This window comes from Periplaneta americana, chromosome 7 (assembly GCF_040183065.1).
Source record: "Periplaneta americana isolate PAMFEO1 chromosome 7, P.americana_PAMFEO1_priV1, whole genome shotgun sequence".
NCBI lineage: Eukaryota > Metazoa > Arthropoda > Insecta > Blattodea > Blattidae > Periplaneta > Periplaneta americana.
In genome coordinates this window covers 26,630,735-26,648,364 of record NC_091123.1, presented here as the reverse complement: position 1 = coordinate 26,648,364, position 17,630 = coordinate 26,630,735, and the positions used below count along the sequence as shown (strand labels likewise).

Genomic DNA, 17,630 nt, shown 5'->3' with positions numbered 1-17,630 from the left:
TCACCAAGTCAGATAATTAAAACAGCAATCTCCAACATAAAATAACATTAGTTCATTAGCAAACGTTTTTCAGTAAGTAGTCTTATAATAATAATTATCTGTCTCTCTATATAACAACTCGTATATATTTTTGCACTTATTATCATTTCTCCATCTCAATTTTCAGATGAAACACATACATAACACACGAACATCAGCTACGCAAATTATCGTATATCCTATGACAATCCTCAACTAAAATATCTATTTTATCAATCATTATAAATTTTAAAATTTTAACATTATTGACAAATTTTAATCATAATTGTATATTTTATTTGTAACATGAGCTATATGTATAAAACATCCGTCCAATTCAATTTCAAAATCTAAAGATTATATCAATAATTATCCTGTATTATGTCATATTTTACATAAAGCTCATGAATCTCATGTATTGCATACATACTGTACATTGTTCTTTATTCTTTGTTATTTGCATAATTTATTATTATAGGTCCAGATTATATGTTTTTTGTTATATCTGAAGATGCCCCAAACGGCGAAAACGTTCATATATTTTATTAAATAGCAAATAAACATTTGCAAGTTGATATGTCTTAAGATTGAAAATGTATTATATACTTATTTAAGGTTAACTATGTATACAAGAGACATGCAGACAATCCATGTCTCCTCTTCTGCTCATTGCTGAAGTGATCAGTGAAAAGCTGAGGAAATGATGGAATCGAGAAATGTTGGCAGAATGACGTCGTGAAAATGAGAACATTCTGAAAAATCTCAGGCCTGACCAGGATTCGAATCCAGCCTTCTGTGACAGTTTAGACACTAAAGGGACATTACAATACACGACTGAAATTAATTTCTTTGCTAACCAAAACTTCTAAATTACCACTAACCAAGGTGCATCTTGAGACCTGCTAGGGTCCAAAGACCAGTTTGATAAATGCTGCTGTACTTTAAATATAAATGCCTACTAGACGTGGTGCAAAGTCACCAAAGTAATTATTATTTTAAATATGAAAATATTATCAAAAAAATGAAGCATTTTAAAACTGATTCTATAATTATTTTAAACATCAATAATATTCATTGTGTTGCTTAATTTTTTTTTATCACAGATATATCTAGCATTCAAACAGATCCTGAATCTCTCATACAGAGACTAGGCACGTGCAAGCTGCTACTATATTTCTTAAAAATAATCCAAAGAAAATCACACATCAGTCAGATGGTTTCTGTTCTGTACTTTAAAACAAACAACTAAAAAGGTTAATTTACTTTCTACAAGAGATGGGCCAATACCACATTTTCTCGATACTTGATACCAATACTTGTTTTAGAGATTTGATAATAATCGATACTACAACTTTCAAAGTAAAAACTGAAGACACAACAAAAGTTAAAATAATTCATAGAGCACTAGAATTTATTTATTTATTTTTCACTCTCCTAATATATTTCAGGCTCATCACATTTTATTTAAGATATTCAACTATCCTTAATTTTTAATTTTCCTTAAAAAATCTGATTCTTTTTTATTTTTATGTCATCTGAAAGCTTGAACTTCCTCATTTTAAAAAATATATCAGTTTTGTCTCTATGATGTTTGGTTAATTAATTAGCTGAGTTTTTATTGACCAGAAACTATTTCTTTAAACCGTAAGTGCAGTTCTGCAAGTACCAATCAGTCACATTCTGTCAATTTTATATATTTTTCATGTCATAACAATTCGAATTTGGCGGTAGAGTTTGTATTATTTTTCATACAGTCATGAAGCTGTGTGTTTGGTTTTACAATTTTTCATACTCTCAGAATGTAGATGATTTTTCTCTATGTTCACTTTTTCAGCATTTTACAACGCCAATGTTAACACAAAATGCACTTAGAATTGAGATATTTTCATCATTCATGCATAAAATGAAGCTGATTAACGTAGCTAAGTGCCAAACTACAAACAGTGTTCTACTGCTTAAGAAAGTTAATTTAAAACTTCAAGATCTTAAATTCTTATTTTTATGTTTGAAATTAAAAAAAAATAAAATAATATATACACATATACTTTTAACAAAATAATCTGACCTCAATGAGCGTGGCCATAAAGATCCAGAATAAAAACACTACAGAATGATTAGAAAGAGAAAAAATATTAAATACAGAAAAGCAAAAAATCCAGAGAAATGCAAACCCAATAGAACCATAGAATGGCCAAAATATAAATGGTAATGTAATATTTGGATTGGATCCTTAAGATTATTCAATAACATTTTTTAATGGGATAAGGTAAGGAAAAACTATTTTCACAGTTTACTTGCGTTCTTTTAGGAGTAAGACAGCAAAAGAAATTTTGTTCTAACATTAAAACTGTGAGCCAAGAACTAAAACAAATTTAAGTTTTCGCCTCCTAGATCTCCCAAAAATATTTGAGGGGTTTATTTTGTGTGAAAGTTCTGAATTATATGTCAAGTAATCAGGGAAAAGAGAGCTTTTAAAATATGGATAAAAACTGCAAATTTTTCTCCCAAGGACAGGTAAGTACCTTAAGAAATAAGGAGTTCCTAGATTTAAACTATTCTGAAAAGATGTTGGCAATACCAAACTTTTTTCCCTACAAATTTCTCTTATGTAGCTACTGCTATTGAGGAATTTCTCTACCCCACAACTGGGGCTATTCTAATTTTTGGTTTGTCAGGGGTTAGAATTATTTTATTTTAAATCTCTATTCTAAAATACTTTTATATTGGAAAAGACAGCATATTTCTGTAAAATAAGGAAGATACATGTATATACCACATGATCCCATAAACTAAGTACAGTGAAACCTGTCTAAAGTGACCATCTGAAGTTACCTTGTAAAATGGCCGTTTTATCAGGTGGCCGCTTGATTAAGGTTGCGGTTTTTTATGAATGAGCATGAAAATACTGAATTTCATTGACTTTTTAGTACTGTGCGCATACAACAATCGTGCATATTAATGTCAGCCTCTTCCATTCTTGCAACTAGCCTTTTCAAAACTCAATTTCATCGCCCTCGCACACTTGAATCATTCGTAAACGAAATCATTCACATTACTAAACACAGATTCTCTCTTCTTTTTTGGCCACCATGCATATATTCCTCCCATTGTTTTAATATTTCATCTTAATTATACCGTGTATTTGTGTCCTTTCACATTTGAATATTTCTGCAATTTTTCTCGCAGATGTTCCCTTCTCACTTTCTTCAATCATTTTTCGTCTCACCTCTAAACTTAATACCACTCTAGATTTATTGTTAGACTCAAACTAACGTCATAGTTCCTCTGAATCAACTGAATGAAAAGAAGAAAAATTCGTAAAAGCTGGTCCAAATAGAAAAAGATGGAAAGAGGAGAAAAAAAATTCGAAAAAAAAATTCGAATGGTTAACTACTGACCTAAAACATACTGTGACATTTTCGATAGAAGACGTCCGTGTTTCAATCCTTTAAAAACGAGTAAGAATTTATAGCTGTGCAGGGTCGGAGTGGAAAGTGACAAAAGAGTCATAAAACTAACCAACTAACCCCAAGATATGGAGGGTGTACTGTTGTACACTTAGCTATTGTACTCGTGATATTGCTCTCTGTCCATCGAAAAAATAAGTCAGACAGTATCCATGAAAAAAATTTTTGTTGGACAGTGACTGTTATAGTCAGGTTCCAATCCAAAGAGACCCCGGCCGCTGGCCGAAGCATGAGGTGGCAGCTAAATAATGAGAAAATTTGTATTGATCTTAGGGAAAATCCAATTGGTTCCAGAGAAAATTGGCCTTTTGGCCAGGTGGCCGTTTAAATGAAGTGACCGCAAAGGCAGGTTTCACTGTATAATCAATCCACCATTGAAATGGAAAAAAGGTAAAAATTATCGAAAACTTAGTCTTTTTTCCTAAAAGTATCAACTGCTCTTAATACTGTCAAGCATTGAGGTATCAAAAGTATCGAGGACCCAACTCTATTTTCTACAGATGGATACTAAATATCAACATAATGCTTTTACCTAAATTTCAACGCAAGCACAAAAAACGTATGACGACTTAGGTTTCACAACTTAGACTTACAAAACTTTGTATTTACAGCATAAAGTAACCACAAACGTTTTTACATAAAGAAGAAATCTGTATAATAAGCAAATACCAATTAGTACCAAACGTTAATTGGCTATTGTAATAGGCATTAAAAGCCATACAATAAAACCTTTCTTAGTTGCTTTCACACCTATTATGTATGCTTAAAGCACAGGAAAGCCAAGTAACATATATAGTTAGTGCTCAAGATAAATGATTGGTCCAATGAATAATGACAAATCTGACTGAAGTCCTGAATGCAGTCTCTCATAATATTCAATCATATATTTGACGACAAGCAATGATTAACACAGCACCTCTCGAAAGATACAGGCATAGCAGGAAATAACATCAATAATAATAATAATAATAATAATAATAATAATAATAATAATAATAATATAATACTAATAATATCATCTCACTGCTAGCCATATTATAAGTATAATCAAATAAGCAGTTCTAGATTCTTAATTCTGATGTACTGGAATAAATCAGTTGTACCAACTAACAAAGACAGTCAAATATCACCCAGATGAGGTGTTATTAGATAGAAGACTATCAAAATATAAAAATTTAGCCATGGGGGAAAAAACTGTGGAAACTACAATTGGTGCAAACATTCATCATATGAATGGAAGTCTTTAATGCCTTTTATACACCTGCATGAAGTTGGGCTCTGCAAAGAAGTTCTTATACAAATTCAAAGACCTACAAAAACACGTCACATTGTGTAGCAGTTCCTAGCAGCTGAAATGAGATTCTTCGTTATGATTAATACAGCGAAGAGTGTGATAAGTTCTAGTTTCAAAATAAGAAACACGAAAATCATTACCGAAAACAGTAAATAAATCCATTATTTAACATTTTTGAGAGTATGAAGAAATGAATATAATAAAACCCACATGATGTCTGGAGACCTGTAGAAAAGAATAAAAAATAAAATATAAAATCTTGCACTGTCACTTAGATGAAGTTAATTGAATCACGCAATATAACTATAAAGGAAAACAGAGACACTGATTGTAGCTATTCAAGACTAGGCAATGAACACACGAGAGATTAGAAAGAAGAAATTATTAAAAGAGAAGAAAATAGAGTGTGAAGTATTTGTCAAAAAATATCGATCAATCCATATAATACGTAAAATCTAATGTTCCATTTTAGTTCAAGAAGAGTATACAGGATGTATAAAAAAGGATGGCACAAACTTACATGGTTGAAAGAACACGATAATAGAAGCAAAAAAGTCCCAGTAAAAACTGACTAGATATATATAAAACTATGATAGATTGCTCACAATCTCATTACATGATGTAAGAAAAACTCTCACTAAAAATAAATAAAACTAATCGAGTTTTACTACTACATTTCAGAATGATACACATGAATTCAAGGACTTTTGTATATGCCTTCTTGAAAACACAGGCCCAACCATAAAGTGTAACTTGATACAAATGACAGAACATTCTTCTCCTTACCAACTTCATTTTCTGGAGGTGGTATGCTGGCATCTTCTTTTTCCGATTCAGTTTCAATTTCTAGCTCTACTTTCTTCACTTTGTTACTGCTCTCCTCAGTTATGCTTCGGTCAAGGAGTTGGCGCTCTGACGATGCATCCTTATTGATTAGATTTGACTTGTCAGTCACGGACATTCTGGTTATTGAGGACCTACAAACCATAGTACCTGTCACAATTAATACATAACAATTGCATACATTTACGGGAGAAGGGTTTACAATCAGATATCACATACGGGGTGAAAAACAAGGGCACACACGTATAAAATTAACAAACACTATCAAATGTTACACATGCTAGAATTCCATATCACAAATTCCTTTTTGTCACTTGGATCGAGTTCATGCACATAATAAATATGTAAATAGCATCCATATATCTTCATCAAGTCTGTCTGCACGTTTTGTAAAAAATCTGCTCTTTGCAAAACGTGTGTAGTGCTGGATAAGCAGATTTATGTCAATGAAAGTCCATTAACTTTTATTACAAACTGACTCACTGATATAAAGTGAATAAAATATGACCAACAGTTCATAAAAAAGTTACTTTATAGAGTTGAATTATAGATACTGAAGATGTTTATTCTTTTCCCCATAAAAATTTCAAAATCTGTTTTGTAGCATCAAAATATACGCTTTTAAACTTCTTATAATGAAAGAAAAAAAAAAAGTCTCACCTAGATCAGTCTCAACAGGAATGATTAAATTACCAATCTCACACTTAACAACTGAGCTAATGCTGGAATGTGATTGAAAGAGAAGGAAAGTAAGTAGCCTATATTAACCAAGATTTATCGCATAAACTTTGTTATACTTCATTTTACATAACTAATTTTCATCTGAAACAGTATAATCAAAATTGATGATCCAAAATGCACGTCCTCTTTTTATTAAGTTGGCAGTGGATTAGTTCAATCTTTCAATGAACCATCATTTGCTAGTTTTCACGTTATTTTCATTTTATTTTATTACAGAACTTAGAATATTCTTAAATATCATGCACTTATTCATACCTTTAACACATTCGCAAATAATTGAAAGAAGTTGCCACATACAAACAAAGGTAAACAAACATGTAAGGAGTAACATGCTATAGGAAGAATTGAAACTGACCGTCTCTTTGGTGTGGTGGCCCCCTTCTTTTGGAGTATTGAATTAATGTCACCATGATCTCTCTGGGCGGTGGCTTGTTTCTTTTTCAATTCTTCCAGAAATCTGAACATTTCAGGGTCTGCGACGTCAAATGCAGTTTGACCCTGCACAATAAAAAATAGATTGTGATAATATTGTGTAAACAAAAATATTTTAATTGATATAGACTGCTGTAATGTTCCAAAAGCTCAAAATTACTAGCTTCTTTTTAAATTCATAAAAACATATTTACAAAAAAAAAAATAAATAAATAAATAGCTCAACTGTTAGAAAATAATTAAAATTAAGTTATGCAGATGTTTTTGTATTTAAATAGAAACTTTACCGTTAACTGTTAAGAGAATACATACGAATGTTTAGCTTTCATAACCACAATTTTTAGTATAATTTCAAGGGAAAAATTGTTCCGGGGCCGGGTATCGATCCCGGGACCTTTGGTTAAACGTACCAGCGCTCTGCCAACTGAGCTACCCGGGAACTCCACCCGACACCATCTCAACTTTTTCTTTATATCCACACAACTCGTGTGGGCTGACGAAATGCCAGAGACCCACATCGAGTGCACACAAACTCTGTGTGACTTGAAATTGTGGTTTTCTGTTAACATACACAGTGACCAGAGGTCCCGGGATCGATACCCGGCCCCGGAACAATTTTTCCCTAGAAATTATTCAAATCTGCTTTACAGGAAGCTTTACCTGAAAGATTAGATTTGCATAATATACACGTCACTGTGTACGTTCACAGAAAACCACAATTTCAAGTCACACAGAGTTTGTGTGCACTCGATGTGGGTCTCTGGCATTTCATCAGCCCACGCGAGTTGTGTGGATATAAAGGGAAAAGTTGAGACGGTGTCGGGTGGAGTTCTCGGGTAGCTCAGTTGGCAGAGCACTGGTACGTTCAACCAGAGGTCCCGGGATCGATACCCAGCCCCAGAAGAATATTTCCCTTGAAATTATTCAAATCTGCTTTACAGGAAGCTTTACCTGAAAGATTAGATTTGCACAATTTTTAGTGTTTATATAATGATTAGTTAACCTCATGTTCGACACTAAGCAGAACAAGAGAGAAATTGATAGTTACCTACCACATAGTTCTTCATGTCCATATCACAGAAATCCTCCACTAGCATCTCACAGGCTTCCCTTTGTCCCCAATGTGCTGCAGCATGTAAGGCTGTCCAGCCATCGAAGTCTTGGGAGTTTACATTTGATCCTCCTTGAAGGAGTACACTGGAAAAAGAAAACAGGCTATGTAAGTACAAAGTTACACGGTTTAAAATTACTGATAAGTACAGCTTTTCCAGACGTACTTTTAGCCAAGTGGCTAGAGCATGGTTTTCCAGTTTCACATCCTTGACAGTCCAAGTGGAACTTGTAGTGGACAAATACTGTGTCGGGGGCAGTTTTTCACGACCTGTTCCCGTTTCCTTGCCATCATTCCATCATTTCTCAACCATTACAACCATCCTTGGTGGAAAGAAGGTCCACTTCCATGAGCACTACAAGCAACACCTCATCTGACAAAGTGATCTACAGCTTCAGCACATTACTCTTAGAGGGAATGCTTGGGTCAGGATAATTAATCGAGTACGAGCCAGTGCACTCACAAAAAAGGGTTTGGAGAGGGGTTAAGAGAAGAGTAGCTTCTGAATAAAATTTAACTATTCAAAACATTATATACTCAGTCCCCTCTACATTGGACTTTTATGCAAAATGCATACTGCATGCAAACTACTTTAACATAATTATGCAAACACAGTTTCTTCGATTATCATGACAATAGTAATCACTTATCATATATCCCTCGGGGGAACCTGTAACCCCTAGAGGGCGCGTCCCCAGGTGGCGGATCGGGGAATGCTTCTCAGAAATGAGTGGTAGGAGAGAAATGAAATATCTCCCGTGGACCAACAGGTAATTATCTATGCTAGCCTGTCATGGCATAGAGACGCGTCCCACAGGAGGCAGAGGTGGGAACGGTCGGTGGACTGAAGTAAGCCCTCCCGGCTAGGTCCGAAGGACCCGCTGACCAAAGACAGGTGTGGTCCTCCTTTCATATAGGAGGTTGAGAAAGGACAGTACAACCGCCAACTCTTAAAAACATGGTGTCCTTCAAGAAAATGGTTCAAATCAGCTCAAAATATTGGGAAGCAAGAAGGATGATGACTTCATTGTTAAATCCAGAGTATTAGATACACACACACACTTATCATATATTTATTAGTGCATATAACTGCATATTTTAAGATTTTTTACATTGCATGCATATTTTTCTATTCCAGTATAAGAATTGCATATCCTGGACATATTCTGATGTATATTTTCCTTTTTAATACAAAAAAGTGGCATATTTAACAATTCTCCAAAACTTAATCAATAAAGAATGATTCATTCCAGTGAACACACAACATTATGCGTAGTTCATTTGTTTTAGTACCATGTGAATCAGTCTACCTGAAACAGTAACAAAAATGAAAGCACAGTGTTCACCACTGCAAGAATCCTTGTTCTTAGTTCAAAATGTTATTATTATACTTTGACTCTTGGAACATACAGAATTGCAAAAAAGTTTCTGAAAAATTTCAATCAGTGCTTGCAAAAAATACTAGATAACATTTTGTTTGTACGATAGCAATATTGTTATGGTGATGAAACAGCAGAGAAGTTGACACAAGAAGAAATATGGAATTCATCCCATACACTTTTGACTTCTTGTGATGTGAGAGGTCATTCTCAATGTACAAAAATCTGTTTTTTGATTGGCGTAAGAGATTCACCACGGAAAACATGAAGATGACATTCATTGTTTTCTACAATAAAATTCTCAGCTTTAATGTAGATGAAAGATAGAAATTTTATACTTCAGTGAAACTCAAGTTACTTGTTTACGTAATTGTGTCTTATTGCAATGCACGATGTTTTACATGACTTCAAAAAAATTGTGCATGCATTGAGGTTTAAAAATTGACATATTTTTATTCCATGTGAAGGCAAAAACATTTATGAGTTGTTATTTTTCTAAATTTATATTGTTTATTTAAGATTTATACAGCATATTTGCATGCATATTTCAAACTTTATAAATCATGTAAATCCGGACTCCAATAATGAGTATATGCCAACTTCAAGAATGATTTAGTACTCATTCCATTATGAAATAAATATCCACACTTATGTTGGGCAACAGTTTGTAATGAATGAAAGTACAGAAAAACGCTACAAACTGTGCACCAATCCAATATATACAGTGTTTTGCTAACAATTAGTGAAAAATGTTGCCAATATCCTCAATTATGTGAAACCTCAATTACCTACATACATATCATCATCATCATCATCACACCATCATCATCATCATCATCATCCTCCTCCTCCTCCTCCTCCTCCCATCATGCCCTCTTCATGTAGTCAGTTAAAGACGCACATGTCTCTATCATTCCATGTTTTGTTAGTTGATATCTTCTCCCATTAGAAACTACAATTGTTGATCTACAATTAATTTAGGTGCTGTTACTGCTCGGTACCCCTTTTTCAAGGACAGCTACCCTTTTTGGATTCTTCTCTCTATAATAATATTCTTTTCAAGCAACACTCTGCACACCTGTTTCATTTTAAGAGCAATACTAGAAAAATATATTCACAACAAAGTTGTTTACACTGTATTTATATAATATATGTTTTATTAACTCGCCATAACATAACCATGTACCACAAATATACGAAACCTCCATTCGTATGGTGGTGGTAGTTTTGTTTGGAGGTGGGAGAAGACGCATATACACGTTGCTTAAACTTAGCAAAGAGACAAAAAGCTACATTGTGCTACTGCTTCATGGTGTATGGTCTGAACACTTCTTTATCTTATTGCATAAACTAGTGACGTGAGTTGTCAACATTGTTAGATGTGTTACTTGTCAGTTGCTTGGCTTACTCCAACTCGTTACTGAGATATTTTTATACTTCATTTTGCGAGTTTTTTTTTTTTTTTACTTTAAAACTAAACACACGCGTCCTTACTTTTTATTTCGTACTGTTTTAATAAATGCTATAACATAAAGATTTAATGTGTCAGTAAACAAATAATATCAGCTCTGATTTAATAAGATAAAGCATGTCATGATTTTGTTGCCATTGTACATTTATATCGAAGTCTCGTGTCCAAACACTCATTCTCCATAATTCAAATAATATTTTTGTAATGATTTACTTATTCAGTTTATTAGATACTACGGTGTTTGAGGGACTAAAGTATTCAATTTTTTATATTTTGGCTGCAAAAGGGTATCTGTCGGATACAGGGGGGAGAGCCATTAATCCTTCCCATTGAAGGCTTTAAGGAACCAACCTTGACAAATACCCAATGTCCCATCCCTACCTTCCCATGGTGCAGCTGTTAGTAAGCATGATTTTACAAGCTGAACTAAAGGGAGGGGCTACTCATCAATTAGCACTGGTCAGCTTGATGAGTTAATGACTGAATTTGGTATAATTTTCTTCTATTCAATACCTAATTCCCTCTTTACCCTTTCCTATCCAGTCCTCTGATTGAACTCTTACTTTCTTCGACCCCGACGGCATTAGAGCATTCGAGGCCTAGGGGTTCATTTCACTTTCCTTCCTCCTCTGTCTACTTTTCTGTTCCTAATGCTGACCTGCTATGGCACTAAAATCGTCCTCCAGTGGCTTAAGGAGGGAAAGCTGGTGTTCAACAAGATCTCCCAGCTAGGTCCAATGGACCCGTCGACCAACAGCAGGTGTGGTCCTCCGGACATTCTGGGGGTTGTGTGTGAATGAAGTAGCCACCAAAATGTTAAAATACGGTGTTCACTTAAATCGGCTACAACTTGCCATTTTCATAATATTGGAGTGCAAGAGGTCAAATGACTCTGTTGTCAAATGCCTGGCATTAGAAAACAACAACATATTTTGTTTCCTAAAATGCTCTCTCAATTAATATCACTCAATAAAAGAAATGTATTCCAATGGATACCATCCCATTGTGGAATCCTGGGAAACGAGAATGCGGATGCTTTAGCAAAGAAGGGCAGCACTACTACTTACAGACCTGTTACTAAATCTACGTATTACTCTGTGAAAATATATATTAAATCGACATACTTAGGCTTCAACATACAAAATTTGATAACACAATCACAAGGGAAAAAATGGAACTCTCTGCATCATAATCCACAGTTAATTCCAGATTTACCACGCAAATCGTCTGTAGCTGCATTTAGATTGGTAACAGGCCATGATTGTTTGGCCAAACACCTGCATAGAATTGGAATATATCAGTCCCCTAACTGCCCATTGTGCAACTCAAACCAAGAAATGGATTCGGAACACCTCAAAATCTGTGCTTCAGTCGCTGGCCATGATAATATCTTTGAAAAATATTGGAGTGCAAGAGGTCAAATGACTTTACTGTCAAACGCCCGGCATTAGAAAACAACAACAACATATTTTGTTTCCAGCTTTATCCAACAAAGCCCTCTGTGGTCTCATAAAATGTTGACCCACAGACACACGTCAGCAAAATAGGAAACGTGATGAGGTTAAAAGGACTAGCTAGTCATTTTTTCCAGAGTTTTATTACGTGTCATAAACCTATGGCGATCTTTGCTTTCACTTCCATGCCATGTGGATCTGAACCTGTGATATTTGGGATAGAGTGGCAAGCATGGTAACCATGAGACTAAGAAGAATAACTTGAGAATTTTTAATATTACTATTTTATAACACAGTCTTAACCTGTTATCATGTGCAATATGAAAGTTACCTCATAACTTTGATGTACCCTTTGGCTGCGGCAACATGGAGGGCTGTGGCTCCGGTTTTGGGATGTGGTAAGTCTTCCATATCCCCACCATTCAACCACTCCTTGGCATCTTCCAACATCATTCTCTCTTCTTCATTACGTGCTTCATCACAATCAATACCTAAGCGAAATGTACAACTTTAGCACAATGCACAGGAAAAACAATCTCTAACACAAGAGTGCAATACACGACTAAGGCATTCACTACATTATCAATCTTCTTAATGTATCCAGCTGTTTGCTGACAATATAAAGTCCACAATAGTCCACTGTAGTCTATTAAGTTGTTGTTTTTCACTAGAAATGAGGGGTATTTTGATCGGTGTTCATTATAGATGCCTGTTGCTAGAAGCCAGAGAGACACAGCCCTGCAGTATATATTGACTACACCATTCAATATGCTGCAGGGCTGTGTCTTCTGCAACTGGTACTGATGATTTTAATTTACTTCTTTTGTGGTTTATGGATGGACAGTATAAAAGAATGTGTTACAGATCATCATGATTATTACACCACAGACAAGTAGGATTATCAGAAAGGTGAATTCGGATTCACTACATTATAATTTCGACAAATACCACATAAAAGAACTTTAGGACAAATACTTGAAAATGGTCTCATCTTGCCAAAAAATTATGTAACTCTTGACTTGTTTCACATCTTAGAGCTTCAATACTGTTGCAAAATCTATGGAATATAATAAATGAAATGATTTATAAAACATTTACAACTGATGAGTTTATATTATACAGTAAAGATTGGTTATTTCGACACTATATAATTCAAGAGATACAAGTGCCTAATCCCTGTATGAAGATGATGACAAGTTACACTATTTTAAACAATATTCAAACAAAAACAGAATACAGATTTAAAATTTAGCGATGAATATAGACTAATAATACACAGTGAAAATTGTTTAGATCCCAAAAGTTGTAAATGTCCACCATTGAAAGAAGCCACGTATGTCAAATATCTGGGTATCATTATTGATCAGAATTTAAAATGGCCTCATCACATTACTCATCTTTGTAAGAGGCTTTGTAAAACAATTTATAAATTCGTTAATCTTCGATGCTACTTACCCATTAGAGTTCTACGAAATGTTTATTTGGCCATTATTCAGTCTATCATTCAATATGGTATAATTGTTTGGGGTGGAAGTATAGAAATTAATCTTAGTCCGTTAAATTTACTACAAAAAGAAATAATTAAAATTTATTTGAAGAAACATTTCGATTATCCAACTAAATTAATTTATTCTGAATTGAATGTATTTAATATTGAACAAATTTATAAGTATACGCTGTTAAAATTTTATCATAAAAATCATACCGTAATAAGTTTGTATTACAGACACACATAATTATGACACAAGACGAAATATTAATTCAACATTAGTAGAACCTAAATGTCTCACATCTGCTTGTCTAAAGCATAGCATTAATTTTGGCCCTCGGTTGTACAATGCTTTAACTAAATTACACCCAGAACTTCTAACAAGTAACCCACTAACATAATATAACAAGAAAATTAGAAACGTGTTAATATCTTCAATTTGATTAAATAAATTTATAGCCTACGTGTATGAATTAATCAACCTATATTATATTTGTATTCTATAATTTTGAAATATAGTCCTACTTTTCACGTGCGATATTATTCTTCTCTAGTGTTAATATTATATTATATAATTACATTGCCGCTGTAATTTAAATTTTAGTTCCTATTTTATTTTACTTATTTATTTTTATTATTAATTTTTTTTATTTTCTATATTTCTCTTACTTAATATTGTATTATATAATTTCTGTAACTGTAATTTTAATTCTATTTCCTATTTTATTTTATATTCTCTTATAGGCCTATTAATATTATATCTGAACTGCGACTGAACACAAGCGCTGCTCATTCGGTCTCAAATTTTGTTAATACTACTGTATCTCCTTTTTTTATATTGTTTGTATTATTTTATTTCTATTTCTCTTGTTTGTTTGTAACTATATTCTTCTGTATATTTAAATTTAAATAAATAGATAATTGAGACAATCACTATACAGTATTAAATCGACTAGAGTTCAGGTTCAATTCTAGTACTAAATCGATCAGGGTTCAATTCTCAGCAAGAGGAGTGCAGGTACATCTCCTTTCTGTTGAAGCTCTTCAAGAACCTTTTTTGCTTGTTCTAGGTTATTTCAAGTGGTGACCTTGCTTTCTGCTGCACATGTGACTAGTGAATTCCATCATCTATCAGCTTCTATGAGTTATATTAAATAAGATTTGACAGCACACTTTCCATTCGTACAAGAAAATACGTATTTTACTGTCACTGCATTTCTGAAGCTGAGATCTACTGGCAAAGAGATAATAATAGGTATGGGAAGAGACATTTTTATTATTTTAGTACTCGAGCTTGCGTAAATTTGAAAACCGTACTTTGTTTTTCGGTTTCTGTGATATATAGATACATGATTAAATTTTCTTAGAAAATTTTGGGGTTCTACATGGTTACAGATTTATAAACATCAACATTTGAATTCCATGGTCACTATGTTATTACACCTGAAGTTAAATTCACTATGTATTTCTTTTACCTCTAAATTTCCTTCATTAAATAAATTGCTATATATGAAACGAGATCTTGCAGTCATTCCTTTTAAATTGCTTACCTTGTGCATTGATATTCTGCTGAAGCATGTCTTCCATCTCGTCTGATTCTGCAATATCTAAAGGCAGTTCAGCGTCATTGTTAACAGCTGCAACATTTGCACCATGCTCAATCAGGTACCTGAAAAAAGTAGCATATGAATGAAGTGACTGCAATAGATACATAACTGTACACAATTTCAAAATGTACAACACATAAATTAACTTTTTGACATTACATTCTATTAAACAAAAAATATAGTAATAACAGGACTTTGTAGCACTTCAAATAGTTTTAACAGTGCATTAAAGCAGTAAATTTGTACTCTAAATAGGCCTAGTGTAATTTCGAATAGAGAATATATGATGGTCTGCCTGTTCCTATAACATCTCACATTATAAACAGACACAACAACCGGAATCAATTCTGATTAGCCCCACTTTAGTATTTCGAGAGATACTTCCTCCCCCTTCTCTCCAAGATGAGGAAAGAAACAAAATCACAGTTTTCTTTTGTGTACATCCTCTCCAAGCTAATTTCGAGAACAATCTACAAATACGTTACATCTCACTTGACTGCGTGTAAAAAGGAACACCACATTTATTAGAATATGAGGCAAATAAAAAAGAAACAACATTTTTAAAGAGTTCATAGTTTTTTTCTCCCATCTAATAATAATTCGGCATTAGTTCTGTTATTTAAGTAAGACTATAAAAAGAAACTTCGGATCCATTTTGAATCTTGCGTACACTACTTTAACACTTGAATATAATTAATTAACTAGTGGACTTACTCATATTAATTATGTAAGATTAGTCCGGCTTACAGCTGTTTCAGTGCTTCACGCACCATCCTCAGAGCATACTAGATCACGGCGTCATCTCGAACTTCTCTGCCTGTTAAGTGGGTGTGTTTTATTGTTGAAAGGTGTTGAAGAGTGGAGTCGAATAGTGTGTGTGTACTGAAATTGATCTGTGTGTTGAAAATTTGATCAGGGTGTGTTTTAGTGTGTTTGTATATTTCGTATTGTTCTAGTGTGTCGAGTTTTTGGTTCTTGGGTTGTATGTGTAGGATTTCCATGTCCGTATTTATGTTATTGTATGTATGGTTGGCATTGGTTATGTGATCGGCGTATGTAGATGTATTGTGTCCTCTGGTTATTGCTTTAATGTGTTCTTTGTAGCGTGTTTGGAATGATCTGCCTGTCTGTCTTACGTAGAACTTATCGCAACTATTACATGTGAGTTTGTATACACCTGTGTGGTCGTATTTATTTGTTTGTGTTTTTTGTGTGTTGAGATGTCTTTGTAGTGTGTTTTCTGTTCTGTATGTTATGTTGTATTTCTGCTTTCTGAATGAAGATGCGATCTTATGTGTGCTTTTGTTTTCATATGTTAGTGTGATGTATTTCTTGTGTTCTTGTGTTTGTGTTGTGTTTTGCGTGTTTTTGTGTTTGTTAAGCTTTTGTTTTGTCTTCCTTACGATGTTGTCTCTTCAAAACCTTTCAACAATCAAACACACCCACTTAACAGGCAGAGAAGTTCGAGATGACGCCGTGATCTTGTAGGCTCTGAGGATGGTGCGTGAAGCACTGAAACAGCTGTAAGCTGGACAAATCTTACATAATTAACACGAGTAAGTTCACTAGTTAATCAATTAATTAAACTTCGGATGTTAGCATTAATCATCCACGCTGATCAGAACTTTTGATAAAATAGAACATAATTCTTCCCCAACATAATATTTACTTGAAGGACGAAAATGGAGATATAAAAACTGCTTCGTAAAATATGAAGTTAGTGACCATACGATAGTAGACTCTCTTTCTCTTTGGAGGAGGGGTGAAGTGTTAAGCAGTTATCTAGCACAGATCATGAAATGGTGCACAACACCAAGCCATATGAGCAATCGATTGCATTGATCTATTAGCACAACTTTTTGTGAAATGTTTTAACTTACTGTAAATGTGATCTCTCAAATGGGGTAAATGTAGTCAGTGGGACTGAAGTCGGGCCGACTGGAGACAAAGCATTGTTTTAAATGAGGAACTTGATTGATGTATCTTTTAATCCTCAAGTCAATTCAAGAGAATGGTCAAGTAGTGTTGTTTCTATTGACTGTATGGCAAATAAATTGTTGGAAACGGTTAAGTCAATAGATAAGATAAACAGAGAATATCTGGCTTGCAAGGTAGAAAAAAACCATACCTTATAATTGTGAAATTATAATATCAATGCTGAAGAATACAGCATCAAATAGAAAACTAGTAGAAGATAACCATACATTTTTTTCCCTGATTTCAACCAAAAAAACACTCTTCATTTGGGGAGCACTTTTTTTTTTATTTTTATGTTGATTCCTGTATTATCAGTCTTCATGTAGTCCAATTATTCGTCAAACGAT

General features: G+C 33.8%; 1 protein-coding gene across 7 annotated transcripts in view; it reads right to left on the bottom strand.

The window, feature by feature from the left end:
- Window positions 1–17,630, bottom strand: part of LOC138703000 (protein phosphatase 1 regulatory subunit 12A-like) — a 227,099-nt gene that overhangs the window by 142,784 nt on the left and 66,685 nt on the right. For 6 of the 7 annotated variants that reach the window (XM_069830483.1, XM_069830481.1, XM_069830487.1 and 3 more), the window contains exons 3-7: window positions 15,250–15,368; window positions 12,542–12,701; window positions 7,848–7,992; window positions 6,719–6,861; window positions 5,566–5,756 (exon numbers count right to left, since the gene is read on the bottom strand). In XM_069830483.1, the coding sequence (XP_069686584.1) occupies window positions 5,566–5,756; window positions 6,719–6,861; window positions 7,848–7,992; window positions 12,542–12,701; window positions 15,250–15,368 (758 nt within the window). The remainder of the gene's footprint in view (window positions 1–5,565; window positions 5,757–6,718; window positions 6,862–7,847; window positions 7,993–12,541; window positions 12,702–15,249; window positions 15,369–17,630) is intronic. The other variant, XM_069830482.1, reaches the window with a different exon arrangement.